Source organism: Silurus aristotelis, assembly GCF_946808225.1.
Source record: "Silurus aristotelis genome assembly, chromosome: 15".
NCBI lineage: Eukaryota > Metazoa > Chordata > Actinopteri > Siluriformes > Siluridae > Silurus > Silurus aristotelis.
In genome coordinates, this window is record NC_139588.1 from 13,368,904 (window position 1) to 13,387,420 (window position 18,517).

General features: G+C 39.6%; 1 protein-coding gene across 2 annotated transcripts in view; it reads left to right on the plus strand.

Annotated features, from left to right (window-relative positions):
* The window catches only part of evlb (Enah/Vasp-like b), a 32,598-nt gene that overhangs the window by 2,289 nt on the left and 11,792 nt on the right, over window positions 1–18,517 (plus strand). The window contains exons 1-2 of one of the 2 annotated variants that reach the window (XM_083562134.1): window positions 4,565–5,090; window positions 17,296–17,464. In XM_083562134.1, coding sequence (XP_083418260.1) covers window positions 5,005–5,090; window positions 17,296–17,464 — 255 coding nt within the window. In that variant the 5' untranslated portion in view covers window positions 4,565–5,004. Of the gene's footprint in view, window positions 1–4,564; window positions 5,091–17,295; window positions 17,465–18,517 lie in introns of those variants that run through there. The other variant, XM_083562135.1, reaches the window with a different exon arrangement.

Below are 18,517 nucleotides of genomic sequence, written 5' to 3' on the forward strand. Positions count from 1 at the left end.
TTTTTGTGACTGTTCAAGATCTTTGCATGCATGCACACATATTCAAGAGGGTTAAACAAAGTCAAAATTTTCTTGATGCTAATTAGGGAATGTATCTGTGTGTGACGTAGTTGAGACTTCAGTATATTAGTAAATGATTGTCTCTCTATGTATATGTTTTGTCTGCCACATACAATATAGGGAATTTGATATGCTGGGTGTCCTCGAGGAGCTACCAATTGCAGAGTCAGATTTCAGTCAGTCAATGTGGACTCCAATATATGTTGGTTTGGAGGTGTTGAGCGAGTATACTGACTATGCTACAACAATACCCCCTTATTTAGTGGAAGGTCTTCTCACATATATAACATAATATTTTCAAAACCATTTTTGGCATGTAGTTAGGAAATAATACAGTCAGGAATGGAAGCAAAAATTTGAGTAAAATTTTAATTGAAATCTGCATAAAGTTTTCATAAAACATAAAATAATTATTACATTTACAAGGTACTTAACAAGTACCTAATGTTTCTTTCAAAACGGTACATCTAACAAAATCTAAGGGCATTAGCAGCATGTGCATTTTACTGACCTCGTTTAAAACCAGTGGGACCCCGTTCGCAATTAAGCTTTCTGATATAACTTTGCTGTAGAGCAGACAGACTAAGCAGTTACAGACCTATTTTAATTCCTCTTTAATTCGCTGAGTCAGAATATCTTTTGATCCCTCACATATACAGATTCAGGTACTGTAAAATCTGTCTTATATTAAAAAGGTCAGACGTGTTCAAGTAGCACAGGTGGGTAGGATTGTAAAGAATCACAGATATATGCTTGTAGTGAACACAATATTGGGTTTTTATATTTAAAAAAAACACAAGTAGTGTTTAGCCAAGTGGTAGAAAACAGATTGAACAGAAAATTTAAAATGGACATGGTTTACCTTTAGAATGGAAGAAAATATGACACAGAATGCTGTGTTCATTTTCAGCAAGTGTTTTATCCTGTTCTTCACTGAATAGAAATCCTATCTTGGGAACAATGTGCAGGAGGCAGGATCTAGCTATCTCATTCTCAAATCAAAGAGCACGGTGAATGCTCTTTAATTTTTAGTTTACTTGGGGCAACACCAGGAAGTCACAGTACGACCTGGGATAGGGGTAGGTGTAAATTAATGGCACCACACAAAATGATATAATTTCAGGGCTTTCTTTTAGATTACAAATGAACACAGGAAATATTTTGGGAGTTTCACAACTAAAATCTAAGGCACTATAGTAAATGCATGTACATTCTAGTCAATATTGATTCTGTTATGGATCTTCCTAATTGTGTTTGCTTCGATGGCCCATATATGAGTTTAAAATAGAATAGCTTGTTCTGAATTCAACTCCAGTTTTGCTGAGATGCATTTAAAGGCAAAGAGACCTGCTTACCAATGTCTTCTGAGTACATACAGTGTGGCATTAGCGTCACACTGCAATTATTTTCTCAAGTGTAAAATATCCATCTGCTTCTGAAGGAAGTAAATAGCATTCTGTTTGGATTGATGAATACTGAGACTTATGTTACCTCAGGTTTGTCAAAGATGCACATAACCAGATACATTATGTGTAATTTAAATTACAATTTTGTTGTAGTAAATTTTCTGGGTTATAGTAATAGCAAAGTAATAAAGCAAGCTTAAAAGTGACAAATCTAAGATTTATTGAGATTAATTCTATTCTTATTTTAATTCTAGTAAAATATAGTCACATTAAACTATATATATATATATATATATATATATATATATATATATATATATATATATATATATATATATATATATATATATATATATACATATATACATATATACAGTACAGACCAAAAGTTTGGACACACCTTCCCATTCAAAGAGTTTTCTTTATTTTCATGACTATGAAAATTGTAGATTCACACTGAAGGCATCAAAACTATGAATTAACACATGTGGAATTATATATGGAATTATATACATAACAAAAAAGTGTGAAACAACTGAAAAATGTCATATTGTAGATTCTTCAAAGTAGCCACCTTTTGCTTTGATTACTGTTTGCACACTCTTGGCATTCTCTTGATGAGCTTCAAGAGGTAGTCACCTGAAATGGTCTTCCAACAGTCTTGAAGGAGTTCCCCGAGAGATGCTTGGCACTTGTTGGCCCTTTTGCCTTCACTCTGTGGTCCAGCTCACCCCTAAACCATCTCGATTGGGTTCAGGTCCGGTGACTGTGGAGGCCAGGTCATCTGGCGCAGCACCCCATCACTCTCCTTCTTGGTCAAATAGCCCTTGATGCCTTCAGTGTGACTCTACAATTTTCATAGTCATGAAAATAAAAAAATCTCTTTGAATGAGAAGGTGTGTCCAAACTTTTGGTCTATACTGTATATATATATATATATATATATATATATATATATATATATATATATATATATATATATATATATATATATATATATATATATACCTCCATACAATGTTTGTCAAAGGGGTCTCATAGAATGAGTCAGAAACATTTATCTTTCACGTATTCTGCTTACAGTGCAGGTTTTTAACAATCAAGTTTATTTAAAGGTGTGATTTCCACAGTATAATGTTTAATTAGTTGCTTAATGTAACTGTGTGAGTTGAAATTAGCCAAATTATGCTATGCAGCAGTTTGATCACAGTGCATATTTAGCATATGCATGTTTAAGTATAGTGTAGTGTAGACTGAGTTATAGTGCTTTTTAAGCCTAGTCCCTTATGACATACAGTATACATACCATATAATCCACTTTCCCTAATGGAAAACCATGGCAACAAATGTCTAAGAAAACTGATCTGATTCTGAGCCAGCTGTCCATCTCCATACGTCCAACCTTCTTGTCTCTCTGTTTAATCAGACTTTCACTGTAAGCCATTTAGCTTTTTGTCTATGTTATATATCATTGCACACTCTCCTGTGCCATACCAAACACATCGAAACAGGCACATGGAATTTTGTTTGTTGGCTACCACTTCATTCACACATTTATATGCGTCATTTCATTAACTTTTTCTTTCTTCATTTCATTAGCTTTTATACCCACATCCTCAACCCCCCTCACCCTCTGTGGTCATATACTTCATCATGGGTGGCTTTGCCATGTGTCTGGCTGGGCGTCTAACAGAAAGCCATGGCCCCTGTGGTGTGCTAATGGCTGTGCAGGTTACAGTTGACTCTTGGCTGAGCTCCACTTAAAGGGGCGTGTTTCCCTTTAAGGATTAAAATGCAGTCTGCAGCCATGCAGGAACCTGCTGAAGGGGATGATGATGGGGGAAGGGCAGCATGCTGCTACCACATAAGCAGCCTCTGCTCTTTCTTTATATATGTCCATATCAAGCATCATGATAAATGCCTTTATTGACCAGGTCATTATGTTATTATATACCAAAGCATGATGTTCCTGATAGTAGCATTTGCACTTTTGTTATTTTAACCTCAATAAGAAGGATTTTCATTGTCTAGCATACTGTCTCTTGATTTTTCCCCCATATTATTGTGGAAGCCTACATATATGCATAACATATCATGAACAGTTTTTTAGGAATGGGTGCAGTGGATGGACTGCATATGTTATTATAGAGGTTGCATGCAAATTGAATGTATACTAACCAAATTATACACATTGAATTGGCCTTATTAGACAGATAAACAGCAATAAATTGCATTGAAAGAAGGTTGGCTCTGTATTCTGAAAGTCTTACATTTGAGTGTTTGGGCTGGTCTACATTAAGTGAGTGTCCGTTTGCAGGTTTTGTTATGAAGACAGAAACAAATGTTATTCAACTGATAATAGCAGAATTTAACAATATTTTGAGACCGTTTTTGCTGATTTAATGTAGAGGAGAAGAATGATTTCTAAAAATAGTAGAAATGTTTAAAATGTACTAAAGGTTTAGAAAGATGTAACATGATAGAAGTAGATAATCTAAAATAATTAGGCCTGTTGCAAACTATAATAAGCAAACAAAATGACACATTTTCCTGTAATAAAAAGTTACAGGTTTGTAACTCATTCGTAACTCATAAAAACATGTAAAATGCTGTAGCTTTGCACAGGTAGTCAACAAATTGCAGGAGAGTTCAGTAATGGAGCATCCACAGTGCTTTAAATAGTCTTAGTATCATTTTATGTAATAAAGGCATGTGTTATCGGTACCCAATTATCACTCGATACTTGAGCATGTCAGAATAAATGAGAACATGGGAATGTCATGATGATGTTGGTTTATTGGAGCTTCTTATTGAATTAAGCTTCATTCTTAATCTTTGATTAGAAAAGGACAATTTTCTGTCATTATTTACAATATAAGCAAATGCATTATTGTCAGCACTGTGTGGATTGTCCTGTGGCATAGAAGATACAAGAAGATAGAAAATAGGAGAAAAATACGAAGCAACAGTAGTAGAGTAATGATGAATTGGGGTCTGTAAGCTTTTTTTTTTTTTTTTTTTTTAGCTGAACGGAGGGAGGGACTGAGAGATGAAGGGTTGTGGGAGGGAACTAATCTAACAGATGACGCGAGAAGCATTCTGAGGGTGATGCTTCATATGGAATACCTCTCCGTTCCATTCTCTCAGAGGAGAGGGTTTTTTTTATTTCTCTTTTCCATGTGACTCTGTAGTGTGATATACTTTCAGGATTGATTCAATGAGGATTTAATTGCTCATTGTCTTCCCACCTAAAAAAGACATTTGAATTATTTAATTCCATATTTCCTAAGCAAATTCCTTTCTGGGGTCATTGTTCTGCTGAGTGTCTTCTCCATTAACGTGTGATGGCAGGGGAGGTGAGATCAGACAGCTTGCTCTTCCCTTTGTGCAACTCCTGCTTGGATAAGATGCAGTTGCTCTTTCAGTCTTTGAACCGCTAACGAATGCTATTTTGATTGGAGAAAGAGCGCAGCTTACAGCACACTGAACGATTCACAAGTGAACAAGAGCACCAGTTTCTCTGCTATGACCCAAAACAATGGATATTAATCTGCAGTCACATCTCATCTACTTCCCCCAGATCTACTGTGATGCCAGCACTCAGGTCATTGAGTATAAGCTCAGGTAGGTGTGTCCTCTATCCAGCTGCCCCTTGTGGTCTCTCTAAAATATTGAGATTCATTCTAATTAAGTGGTTTTGATGGGGAAAAATGAGACTAGAGGTTGAGTTACTCTTTGCACTGTAGCTCGGAAGGCTGTTGTGACTGGCGGTGGAATGCTGTTCATGAGAAGAAAGTACACGACGATGAGTCTTTTGTTCTTTCTGCCTTGTTCGGTGTTTCTACAGGATGCTTTGTGGGGCCATGTCATTGAGATTGTTAAAATTTTTGGCCTTACACAGCTTTAACTTATATGAGAGTGTTCCATGTTAATTGACTTGCTGAGCCTGAATAAAAAATGGGCTATTTTTAAATACATCTAGTATGTAGATATAAATTATATATCTCCAGACCACAGACTGTATATACAGTTTAATAGCTCAGATAGGGAATATGTAGACAGTGCAATGTTTTTTTTATATTTCTCCAGGCTTATCAAAGAACTGAGCATTTACAACGAGGATCACATTTTATATATAACCAGCCAATATAAACCATATACATCTATTTTCACACTCATTCATTGTTTTAAATCTACCCCTATAATCTTCTTAATTCCCCCCTTGCACAGTTACAGCTGATTTAAAGACCCAGTGAGTATTATTATACTAATCAGATTTTACTACTGTGATGTTTGTGACCTTCCTACTGAGCTGTAGAAGAACTTATAGTATACAAAGCTGCCAGTGGTGCTTAATGTGCTTAGCTGGTGTATGTGTGTGTTCTGATTTAAGGAAATAGTTCTTTCATATGTGTTTAATTTGGACCTAGAGGAAGTGATCGTTCATGCTTCATGAGGATTGTATTTCTGGCTCTGCATCTGAATCAATGTCCTCTCCTGAGAGCAGAGATATCGTTTTAGCACATTCTGTCCATCTAATCTACTTAAGATTTGTAAAAAAAAAAAAAGTTATGCAATAACATTTTTGTAGTTGGGAAAGGGTCGGATGCTTTATAATGCATACAGAAAAGCATGATGTGCCATAGTGTTTTTAATCTGACATAAAAGTCATAAAGGTATTCATTGTAGAGTTGACTGAATTCTTGATGTGTTATTGTATCCGGGTTGTTTTTAGATGTGGTGCTTTGGGATTTGCACTGCTTTTAATATAGTTGTGAGGTTTGTGGTTTTGGTGTACTGACTGTTTCCACTAAATGTTACTGACATAATAGAGATCAACTGGACTGAGTGAAAAGAGCAAAGCTTCAGGATCAGGCTACAGATACAATGGCTTACATTATGATCAATAATATGGTTTGTAGGGCAAATGGGCAAGGACAGAGGAAGAAAAAGGCAGAAAGAGAAAAGGGTTAAGAGAGAGGTGAAGGCCAGAACGGTTGATGGATAAGAGGAAAATAGTCAGTAATTAAAGGAAGCAGAATTAAATGAAAAAAGTAAGCAAGCAACACATGTAAAATAGAATGACAAACTGAATCAGATAAGAATTCATGTGTGTGTGTGTGTGTGTGTGTGTGTGTGTGTGTGTGTGTGTGTGTGTGTGTGTGTGTGTGTGTGTGAAAGAAGACAATGTAACGAAATGCATGCTACAGAAAAGCTTTGTACCGCAGTAGGGATTCTGGATACCATGGAGACGTGGTGCTTCCCAGCATCCCATAATACAATTATCCAATACTCCATGGCAACCACACCTCAGAAGAGCACTCAGTGTATCCTGTCTCCTCAGACTGTAAGAGGCAAAGGGACCAACCATTTTTTTTCTTTGTGTTTCTGCAATTTCTGCATTTATGATTTTCTATTACGTACAGAGATGCTTTTACAAAATAAATCAACCATATCTCACGTAACAATTTCTGATGCCATAGATGCCCAAGAAGAAATAAAAATTAAAAAAAGAGTGAAAACATACAGATAAAAATAACTGACTGAATGCTTACATGCTTTAGGGTATTTGTACCGTCTGGTACTAAATTAGCTATGGCTTCAAGGCTTTAGTGCTCACATGGAACATGGAATGTGGAAAATGTAGTCTAAAAGAAAAAATCTGTCCTTTGACCGTTCCTATAATTTAGATATGCTGTGCTATAATAACTTTTTTGTGACATGTATTTGTGTCTGTCTGAACAACAAATGATGTTTTAAAACTGCATGTCTCCAAGCTTTTGTACTGGACTGTCTATATTCATGAATAGCTTCCAAATGATAATTGTTTTAGTCAAAATAATTGTTTTAGTTTTTGTAAAAAAATAAAAATGTATGGTAACTGCTCACATGCCGGTGAATCCCTGTAGAACTGATGACAATATGAAATGCAAACTGTAAAACAGGCTCATTGTTGTGAAACATAATAATGTCTTTTAATTGATTGCTACTGATCAACAACAAAGAACAAAAAAGCTAGATTTTTTTTTCAGCTTTCTATCTTAAAAAAAAAAGAGGCCTAATGCAGTTTATACATGTAATTAGCTTGAAATGTGGTTATAAGTCAATAAATGATGCAATGTGCATCCTGCTTTTCTAATGAACTGTGCACATTGTCGTATTATTCTTTCTTTGTGAAATGTAGCCTTGTGTAGTGTTGATAGATATTTACACACCAACAGAACGGGGCTTGCTTTTTTATTTTTTCTTATGGTGTAATTGCTGGGCTTATAACAAAGCCTTTGAAAATTGTTCTTAAATTGGAAAAGTGCATTTTTCTCATTTGCAGTTGTAATGGTTCCAGCTTATGTAGGCTGTAAGCAGATATTATTAGCCATCAGTGATGCATTTCGAGGGCATTATTTACTTGTTTGGAAAAGCTGGTTAAATACAAGTGTACCTTAGATTTGTTTATTCTAAATAATCATGATTATTGCCAACCTAGCCATTAGGGTTGCACAAGCCAGTGCTCTCTAAGTGCCGGTCCCAAGCCTGGATACATGGGGAGGGTTGCGTTAGGAAGGGCATCCAGCATAAAACGTGCCAAATCAAATATGCAGATCACGAAAGAGAAATTCATACCGGATCAGTCGAGGCCTGGGTTACCAACGAACGCCAAAGGTATCGTTAGCCAACAGGGTACCGGTGGAAATTAGACTACTGTTGTCCGAAGGAGGAGAAGGAGAGGAGTAAGACATCTACAGAGACAGCAAAGAAAGGAAAAGTGTAGGAGAATGGAGGTTTGGGTTGGTACTTTAAATGTTGATACTATGACTGGTAAAGGGAGAGAGATAGCTGATGTGATGGAGAGGAGAAAGGTAGATATGTTGTGTGTTCAGGAGACCAAGTGGAAATGGAGTAAGGCCAGTAACATTGGTGGTGGGTTCTATCATGGTGTGGATAGAAAGAGAACAGGTGTAGGGGTGATTCTGAAGGAAGAGTACAGTAAGAGTGTAGTGGAGGTGAAGAGACTTTCTGATAGGGTGATGAATGTGAAACAGGAAGTTGAAGGGGCGATGATAAATGCCATCAGTGCTTATGCTCAACAAGTGGGTTGTGAGATGGAGGAGAAGGAAAGATTCTGGGGTGAGTTAGATGAAGTGGTAGATGGTGTACCTAGGAATGAAAGATTGGTAATTGGGGCGGATTTCAATGGGCATGTAGGTCAAGGGAACAGAGGTGATGAGGAGGTGATGGGTAGGTATGGTTTGAAGGAGAGGAATGTGGAAGGGAAGATGGTGGTAGATTTTGCTAAAAGGATGGAAATGGCAGTGGTGAACACTTATTTTGAGAAGAAGGAGAATCATAGGCTGACATAAGAGTGAAGGAAGGTGCATACAGGTGGACTATGGTATTTGTAGGAGATGCAACCTGAAGGAGATTGGAGACTGTAAGGTGTTGGCAGGGGACAGTGTAACTAGACAGCATCAGATGGTGGTCTGTAGAATGATTTTGGAGGTGAAGAATAAGAGGAGGAGAGTGAAGACTGAAAGAAGAATTAGATAGTGAAAACTGAAGGAGGAAGACTGTAGTGTAAAATTTAGGGAAAAGGTCAGACAGGGGCTCGGTGGTGGTGAAGAGGTGCTGGATGATTGGGCAACTACTGCAGAAGTGATAAGGGAGACAGCTAGAAAAGTAATTGGTGTGACTTTTGGAAATAGAAAGGAAGACAAAGAGACGTGGTGGTGGAATGAGGAAGTGCAGGAGAGCATAAGGAGAAAGAGGTTGGCAAAACAGAATTGGGATCGACAGAGTGATGAGAAAAGTAGGCAGGAGTACAAGGAGATGCGGCAGCAGGTAAATTGGAATGTGGCGAAAGCCAAGGAAAAGGCATATGAGGAGCTGTGTGAAATGTTGGACACTAAGAAAGGAGAAAAGGATTTGTACCGATTAGCCAGGCAGAGGGACCGAGCTGGGAAGGATGTGCTGCAAGTTGGAGCAATAAAGGATGGAGATGGAAATGTTGACTAGTGAGGTGACTGTGTTGAGAAGATGGGGAAGTATTTTGAGCAGTTGATGAACAAGGAAAATCAGAGAGAGAGAGAAGGTTGGATGATGTGGAGTTGGTGAAGCAGGATGTGGATAGGATTAGTAAGGAGGAAATGAGAGCAGAGATTAAGAGGATGAAGCGTGGAAAATCGGCAGGACCAGATGATATGCCGGTAGAAGCATGGAGATGTTTAGGACAGAGGGCAGTGGCGTTTTTAACAAGATGGTTTAACAGGATTTTGGAAGGTGAGTGGATGCCTGAGGAATGGAGAAGCAGTGTGCTGGTGCCGATCTTTAAGAACAAGGGCGATGTGCAGACCTGTAGTAACTACAGGGGAATTAAGTTGATCAGTCACACCATGAAGTTATGGGAAAGAGTAGTGGAAGCCAGGCTGAGAGAAGAGGTGACTATCTGTGAGCAACAGTGTGGATTTATGCTGAGAAAGAGCACCACAGATGCCTTATTTGCTTTGAGAATGGTGATGAAGAAGTATAGAGAAGGTCAGAAGGTGTTGCATTGTGTGTTTGTGGATTTGGAGAAAGCGTACGACAGGGTGCCGAGAGAGGAGTTGTGGTACTGTATGAGAAAGTCAGGTGTGTCAGAGGGTGGTGCAGGACATGTATGAGGACAGTGTGACAGCAGTGAAGTGTGCAGTAGGAATGACAGACTGGTTCAAGGTGGAGGTTGGACTGCATCAAAGATCGGCTCTGAGCCCTTTCCTGTTTGCAGTGGTGATGGACAGGTTGACGGACGAGGTCAGACAGGAGTCTTCATGTGTACACTATGATGTTTGCGGATGATATTATGATTTGTGGTGAGAGTAGGGAGCAGGTTGAGAAGAGCCTGGAGGGGTGGAGGTATGTGCTGGAGAGGAGAGGAATGAAAGTCAGTAGGAGTAAGACAGAGTACATGTCTGTGAATGAGAGGGAGGGCAGTGGAGTGGTGTGGTTGCAGGGAAAAGAGGTGGAGAAGGTGGAGGAGTTTAGGTACCTGGGGTCAACAGTGCAAAGTAATAGAGACTATATTAGAGAAGTGAAGAAAAAAGTGCAGGCAAATGTCTACAAGTACACACCAAAATCTAGTGAAACATCTTTTTAGTAGAGTGGAGGGAATTATAAATTTCAAATTCTAAATGATTCCGCAGTATTTTTAAATGCTTTTTATTCTTCTAGACAGACTCTCAAGCACACAAAAGTTTTTTTTCTAGCTCCTCCACTGCCACCAAACCTCAACCGCAGGCCAGCAAACTTCTTATGTAACACCCAAAGGAAACCCATGATCATCTTCTGTGGCAAGATCACCCACTACACTATACTTTTAAAAGATATTGCACGAGTAGTGATTGTAGTGTTTTGATAATAACAGCGTGCCATCGTAAATAATGCTGACTCTCCTGCGTTGGCTTCATTACATTTTCGAAGCAACTTTGCGTTATTTGATTTGCGCGGATCTGCTCAGACGCCCTTGTAGACAATATACATGTCTGTTATCATCCTCTCAGAGCACATCATCTCTTGATAAAAATAGCCGCTCTGTGAATCACATGTTTTAGCACAACCGCATGAGTCATTGTTCATTGCAATAGTGAATTGGATAATGCCTGTTTTACTTTTGTCTGATTATAAATCATGGCAAAGCATGAAAAGAAGAAAGATGCAAGAGATTGAACAGAAATGTCATGCTTAGAGATGCACACCTGTGACCATTGTCTATGATCTTGTATGTACTGATGTGCTGAAAATCAAGAAAAATATAAAAAAGCTTAAACCTCATGATGCTGATTAGACAACTGATGGTAAATCATTGACCAGGTGGGAGAGGGTTCATTACAAAGCCTTTTCTGCTTAACCCAGATCATGATGTTAATGATTGTAATGCCTGTGTTACAAATAAAGCATCTAGTGCTCAGTCAGCTGTAATTTTAACTGAGAAAAAGAAATACTGATGCTTCCAGTGCATTTGAATTAACACAGGTGTAAACTGAATATACACACACTAGCCTTTGTTACCAATGTATAGTTACTGTAATAACAGAACATGCTTGTGCTGTGTAATACTCAGGAACAACAAAACAGTACTCTAAGCATTACTATAATAAGGCCTTGATGTGGTGGCACATTTACCCAACACCAACGCAAACATTGTGCTCTCTGGTGAGTAAATAGTTTTTCATTTAGTCCTGTTATATTTAGTTGGGATGATTCCAAATGCCTGAACTGCATGAACCTGTTGTATAAGAGAGAGTCATTGAAAACAACATGAAGAAGCAGAGATTAGATTCAAGCAGTGTTACCAAGTCCACCCAGGCCCTAGTGACATCTTACATTCCTTATATTCCTCTATCTGTTTTTGCAAGTGCAAACAGTGTTTCTCCTGTTAGCTTTGTGTTAGTCATGTATAATTCAAAGTATTTCCTGAATAATATGCATGAATAATACATTGCAAACTGATCCCAAGTTATCACCGATCTTAATAATTCCCAAGGTAATCGAAAAAGAGTTGACTTATATAATAATAAGCAATATTTTGTTGGATCCTCTGGATCCTATTTTCTGTGTGCTAGTAATTTTTTAATTGACTTATTTTTCTTCCATGTGTTAGAGAAGTGTTTTGGCTGGAAAATCTTTTAGGTATAAAATGTTTTCTACTATGCATATAGTTCAGGAAAGGAGTTTTTTGTGCCCAAACTAAAAATTTTAGCATTTTTAAAACGAGAAAACACAAATAATACAAACAAATACAGCTCAGGCAGACTTCTTGGGTGACTTTTGGGTCAAACATGAACACTTCTTTGGTCAAATGTATTTAATGATCTTTGTAAATATGAGTCTTGACAAAAATATACAAATACACAGAAAAGAAATGTTTTAAATCTACTGGGTTTTAAAAATTATGTGTCCAATCTAGCATTTCTGAGCCTTCCAAGCCTTAGTTCTGTATGTAACAAATCTTTTTTTTTTTTTTTTTTATTCTGGTTTTGGTGTTTACTCCAATTCTCGTCCATTCCCTGCTTGCTCTCTTTTGCCAATTACTTGAACTTTTTGTTGTTTGAACTACACATTTGGAATTGCCCTTTGAATTTTTTGCCTCTGGTGTTTTCTTGAAGGAAATCAAGCATCTGTATCCAACTTTACCTTTATAGCTTTATATCCAGCATGTGGGGAACAAAAGAACAAAAATGACTTATTAAACCTGCAGTGTGGGGAAAGTAGGTGATGAAGAGGGAACTAGTGATGATGGGTAGATGAGGTGTGGGCACTGAAACACAGCTGAATTATTCATGAGAGGTTCAGAGACAAGGTTGAACCAACTTGAGATCTTTAGTGGGATGAACAGTCTGCCTCACACAGCCCCAATCCACACATACAAACACACGGAAAAAAACACACTCAGTACTGACACTGCTTGCTGGCTGTTTGTTCTCTCTCTCTCTCTCTCTCTCTCTCTCTCTCTCTCTCTCTCTCTCTCTCTCTCTCTCTCTCTCTCTCTCTCTTTCTCTCTCACTCTCTCTCTCTCTCTCTCTTTCTCTCTCTCTCTCACACACACACACACACACACACACACACACACACACACACACACACACACACACACACACACACACACACACACACACAGAAATCTGGGGCAATGTTACATTTTTATGCAATTTTTAAGAGAAAGCCTGATGATCATCTGAAATATACAGTACAGACATGAGAGTATTTTTATTAAGGTTACTGTAGATTAATTTGTGTGTACCACTGTACAGTCCTGGTAGATGAGAGGAGGGGATCTCATGTATAAAATCCATCCAGTCAAATTTTTTGTTTCTGTTTTATGTTTAATAATAATTTATTCATTTCTCAGAGAACTGTGTGTGTGTGTGTGTGTGTGTGTGTGTGTGTGTGTGTGTGTGTGTGTGTGTGTGTGTGTGTGTGTATTTTCGAATTTCTAAACGATGATAGTGTGCTGTCTAATGAGATAAATCTCACCTAATTATGAGAATGAAAATCGCAAAAAAAAAAAAGACTGGCTACCAAGTCCACATATTTATAATAATAATTATATTACAGAATTCAGCAATTACTTACTGTTATGTGATTATTCCCTTTGCTTTTTCATAATGATTGACATGACAAACTATGGAGCTGGATTTATAGAGTAAAATGTTCCAAGTGTGACTCGCTGTCATTGAACTACCTCTGTAATGTGTAGTGTAATTTACATAGACACACTAAGTAATTTCACTTGGATGGATGTATCTTCTTCTTCTTCTTTCGGCTGCTCCCATTAGGGGTCGCCACAGCGGATCATCCGTCTCCATACCACCCTGTCCTCTACATCTGCCTCTTTCACACCAACTACCTGCATGTCTTGCCTCACCACATCCATAAACCTCCTCCTTGGCCTTCCTCTTTTCCTCCTACCTGGTGGCTCTATCTTCAGCATTTTTCTACCAATATAATTCATGTCCCTTCTCTGCACATGTCCAAACCATCTCAATCTCGCCTCCCTCACCTTGTCACCAAAACATCCTACATGTGCTGTCCCTCTAATAAACTCATTTCTAATCTTGTCCATCCTCGTCACTCCCAACGAAAACCTTAAAATTTTCAGCTCTGCTACCTCCAGCTCCACCTCCTGTCTTTTACTCAATGCCACTGTCTCTAATCCATACAACATCGCAGGTCTCACCACAGTCCTATAAACTTTCCCTTTCATTCTTGCAGATACCCTACTATCACAAATCACTCCTGTCACTCTTCTCCACCCACTCCACCCTGCCTGCACTCTTTTCTTTACTTCTCTAACACACTCTCCATTACTTTGCACTGTTGACCCCAGGTACCTGAACTCCTCCACCTTCTCCACCTCTTCTCCCTGCAACTGCATCACTCCACTGCCCTCCCTCTCATTCACACACATGTATTCTGTCTTACTCCTACTGACTTTCATTCCCCTTCTCTCAAGCACATATCTCCACCTCTCCAGGCTCTTCTCAACCTGCTCTCTACACTCACCACAAATCACAATATCATCTGCAAACATCATAGTCCAGGGAGACTCCTGTCTGACCTCGTCCGTCAACCTGTCCATCACCACTGCAAACAGGAAAGGGCTCAGGGCCGATCCTTGATGCAGTCCAACCTTCACCCTGAACCAGTCTGTCGTACCTACTGCACACTTCACTGCCGTCACACTGTCCTCATACATGTCCTGCACCACCCTCACATACTTCTCTGACACACCTGACTTCCTCATACAATACCACAACTCCTCTCTCGGCACCCTGTCGTACGCTTTCTCTAAATCCACAAATACACAATGCAGCTCCTTCTGTCCTTCTCTATACTTCTCCATCAACATCCTCAAAGCAAATAAGGCATCTGTGGTGCTCTTCCTCGGCATAAAACCATTCTGTTGCTCACAGATGGTCACCTCTTCTCTCAGCCTGGCTTCCACTACTCTTTCCCATAACTTCATGGTGTGACTGATCAACTTAATTCCCCTGTAGTTACTGCAGGTCTGCACATCTCCCTTATGCTTAAAGATCGGTACCAGCACACTCCTTCTCCATTCCTCAGGCATTCTCTCCCCTTCCAGAATCCTGTTAAACAATCTGGTTAAAAACTCCACTGCCATCTCTCCTAAACATCTCCACGCTTCTACCGGTATGTCATCTGGTCCAACCGACTTTCCATTCTTCATCCTCTTAATCGCTGCTCTCACTTCCTCCTTACTAATCCTATCTACATCCTGCTTCACCAACTCCACATCCTCCAACCTTCTCTCTCTCTGATTTTCCTCATTCATCAGCTGCTCAAAATACTCCCTCCATCTTCTCAACACACTCTCCTCATTAGTCAACACATTTCCCTCTCCATCCTTTATTGCTCTAACTTGCAGTACATCCTTCCCAGCTCGGTCCCTCTGCCTGGCCAATCGGTATAAATCCTTTTCTCCTTCCTTAGTGTCCAACCTCTTATACAGCTCCTCATATGCCTTTTCCTTGGCTTTCGCCACATCCCTTTTTACCTGCTGCCGCATCTCCTTGTACTCCCGCCTACTTTTCTCATCACTCTGTCGATCCCACTTCTGTTTTGCCAACCTCTTTCCCCTAATGCTCTCCTGCACTTCCTCATTCCACCACCACGTCTCCTTGTCTTGCTTTCTATTTCCAGATGTCACACCAAGTACTTTTCTAGCTGCCTCCCTCATCACTCCTGCAGTAGTTGCCCAATCATCCGGCACCTCTTCACCACCACCAAGCCCCTGTCTGACCTCTTCCCTGAACCTCACACTACACTCTTCCTCCTTCAGTTTCCACCATCTTATTCTTCTTTCAATCCTTACTTTCCTCCTCTTCTTCTTCGCCTCCAAAACCATCCTACAGACCACCATCCGATGCTGTCTAGCTACACTGTCCCCCGCCAACACCTTACAGTCTCCAATCTCCTTCAGGTTGCATCTCCTACACAGAACATAATCCACCTGTGTGCACCTTCCTCCACTCTTATACGTCACCCTATGATCCTCCTTCTTCTTAAAATACGTGTTCACCACTGCCATTTCCATCCTTTTAGCAAAATCTACCACCATCTGCCCTTCCACATTCCTCTCCTTAAAACCATACCTACCCATCACCTCCTCATCACCTCTGTTCCCTTCACCTACATGCCCATTAAAGTCTGCCCCAATCACCAATCGTTCTTTCCTAGGTACACCATCTACCACTTCATCTAATTCACTCCAGAATCTTTCCTTCTCCTCCATCTCACAGCCAACTTGTGGAGCATAGGCACTGATGACATTTATCATCATCCCTTCAACCTCCACCTTCAAGATCATCACCCTATCAGAAACTCTCTTCACCTCCATTACACTCTTACTGTACTCTTCCTTCAGAATCACCCCTACACCATTTCTCTTTCCATCCACACCATGATAAAACAGTTTAAACCCACCTCCAATGTTCCTGGCCTTACTCCCTTTCCACTTGGTCTCCTGAACACACAGCATATCTACCTTTCTTCTCTCCATCATATCAGCTACCTCTCTCCCTTTACCCGTCATAGTACCAACATTTAAAGTACCAACCCGAACCTCTACTCTCCTACACTGCTCCTTTTCCTGCCGTCTTTGTAGACGTCTTCCTCCTCTCCTTCTCCTCCTTCGGCCAACAGTAGCCCAATTTACACCGGTACCCTGTCGGCTAACGATACCTGTGGCGGTCGTTGTTAACCCGGGCCTCGACCGATCCGGTATGAAATTCTCATTTGTGATCCGCATATTTGATTTGGCACATGTTTTACGCTGGATGCCCTTCCTAACGCAACCCTCCCCATTTACCCGGGCTTGGGACCGGCACTAAGAGTGCACTGGCTTGTGCCCCCCTAATGGCTGGGTTACTTGGATGGATGTATAACACCTTTAATAAAATTCTAGTAGCTAGTTTTTCTGAAGTGCACCATTTACTGTCTCAAAATGTATCACCACTTACTAGTGAACAGGTTTAGGGATACAAATGAATGGTCAGATGGAGTTAGAAAAAACAAACAAAAAAAAACAACAACTCTAATCTCTGCACAATTACAGTCAGATGATACCTTTGTTTTTGAACTGTATCTATGTTGGCCTTAAATGTGAATATATAATGTTGGAGTGCCGTATATATTTTTTGAGACCTTCAGCCTTTTCTGTCCGCTTCCTACATAATTTCTGGTATATTAAGCAATGCAATGATTGTTTAAAGGTTAAGTGGAATTTTTGAGGTAAATCAGCTGTATCATGATAAACTCTCTATTTCTTTTGTTGTAGTGAGCAGAGTATTTGCCAGGCCCGTGCCTCTGTGATGGTCTACGATGACACCAGCAAGAAGTGGGTGCCCATCAAACCAGGCCAACAAGGCTTCAGTCGCATTAATATCTACCACAACACTGCCAACAACACTTTCCGTGTGGTGGGGGTCAAACTGCAGGATCAGCAGGTCAGTGCACCTTTTTTTACATAGGTAAATTCATCTTAATTCTATTTTATATCTATATTGCTTTTAACAACAGTGTCACAAAGTGTATTTTTAGGAATCTGGCTGTAGATCATAACGATCAAGTTAGTGGCAATTAAAAACTCCCAGAGATGAAACAAGGGAGAAACCTTCAGAGGAACCAGGCTCATAGAGAACCCAGCCTGATGTAGGATTATAAGTAATAACAAAATATAGGTGTAGAAGAGTAAAGGCAAGCAGTACTATGTTAAAATAATGATCGCAGTATTACAGATTTACAGTAAGCAGATATTTGGTAAATGCAGTGGTATTCTTGTGATACCATTCACAGCTTCAGATGTTGAGTCAGATGTACAGAAAACTACAAACAGGGCGTTAATAGGGCATTATTAAGATGCACCGTTCAGGCATAACATTATGACCACCTGCCTAATATTGTGTTGGTCCCCCTTTTGCTGCCAAAACAGTCCTGACCCATCGAACATAAAGATCATCTGTTGGATCAGATCACACGCACCAGCCTTCGCTCCCCACGTGCATCAATGAGCCTCGGCCACCCATGACCCTGTCGCCGGTTCACCATTGTTCCTTCCTTGAAGCACTTTTGATAGATACTTACCACTGCGGACATTCCACAAGAGCTGCAGTTTTGGAGATACTCTGACCCAGACGTCTAGCTATCACAATCTGGCCCACATTTAACATATCAACTCTGAGGACAAAATGTTTACATGCTGCCTAATGTATCCCACCTACTAACAGGTGCCTTGATGAAGAAATAATCAGTGTTATTCACTTCACTGGTCATAATGTTATAAAGTGATAATGTTATGCCTGACCGGCGTAAATCAGGTCCAGAGTGCAAAGTCAGTCACAGCAGTGTAAGTGTATGAGCAACTGGCAATGGCATAACATCAAACTTTTCTAAACCTAATTACTCTAGTCTTGTTTATTGATTTACTGGAAGACACTAACTAATTTCCCTGTAGACAAGGCTGTTAATGTGTGTCTAATTAAATTTTGAAATAGAAAATG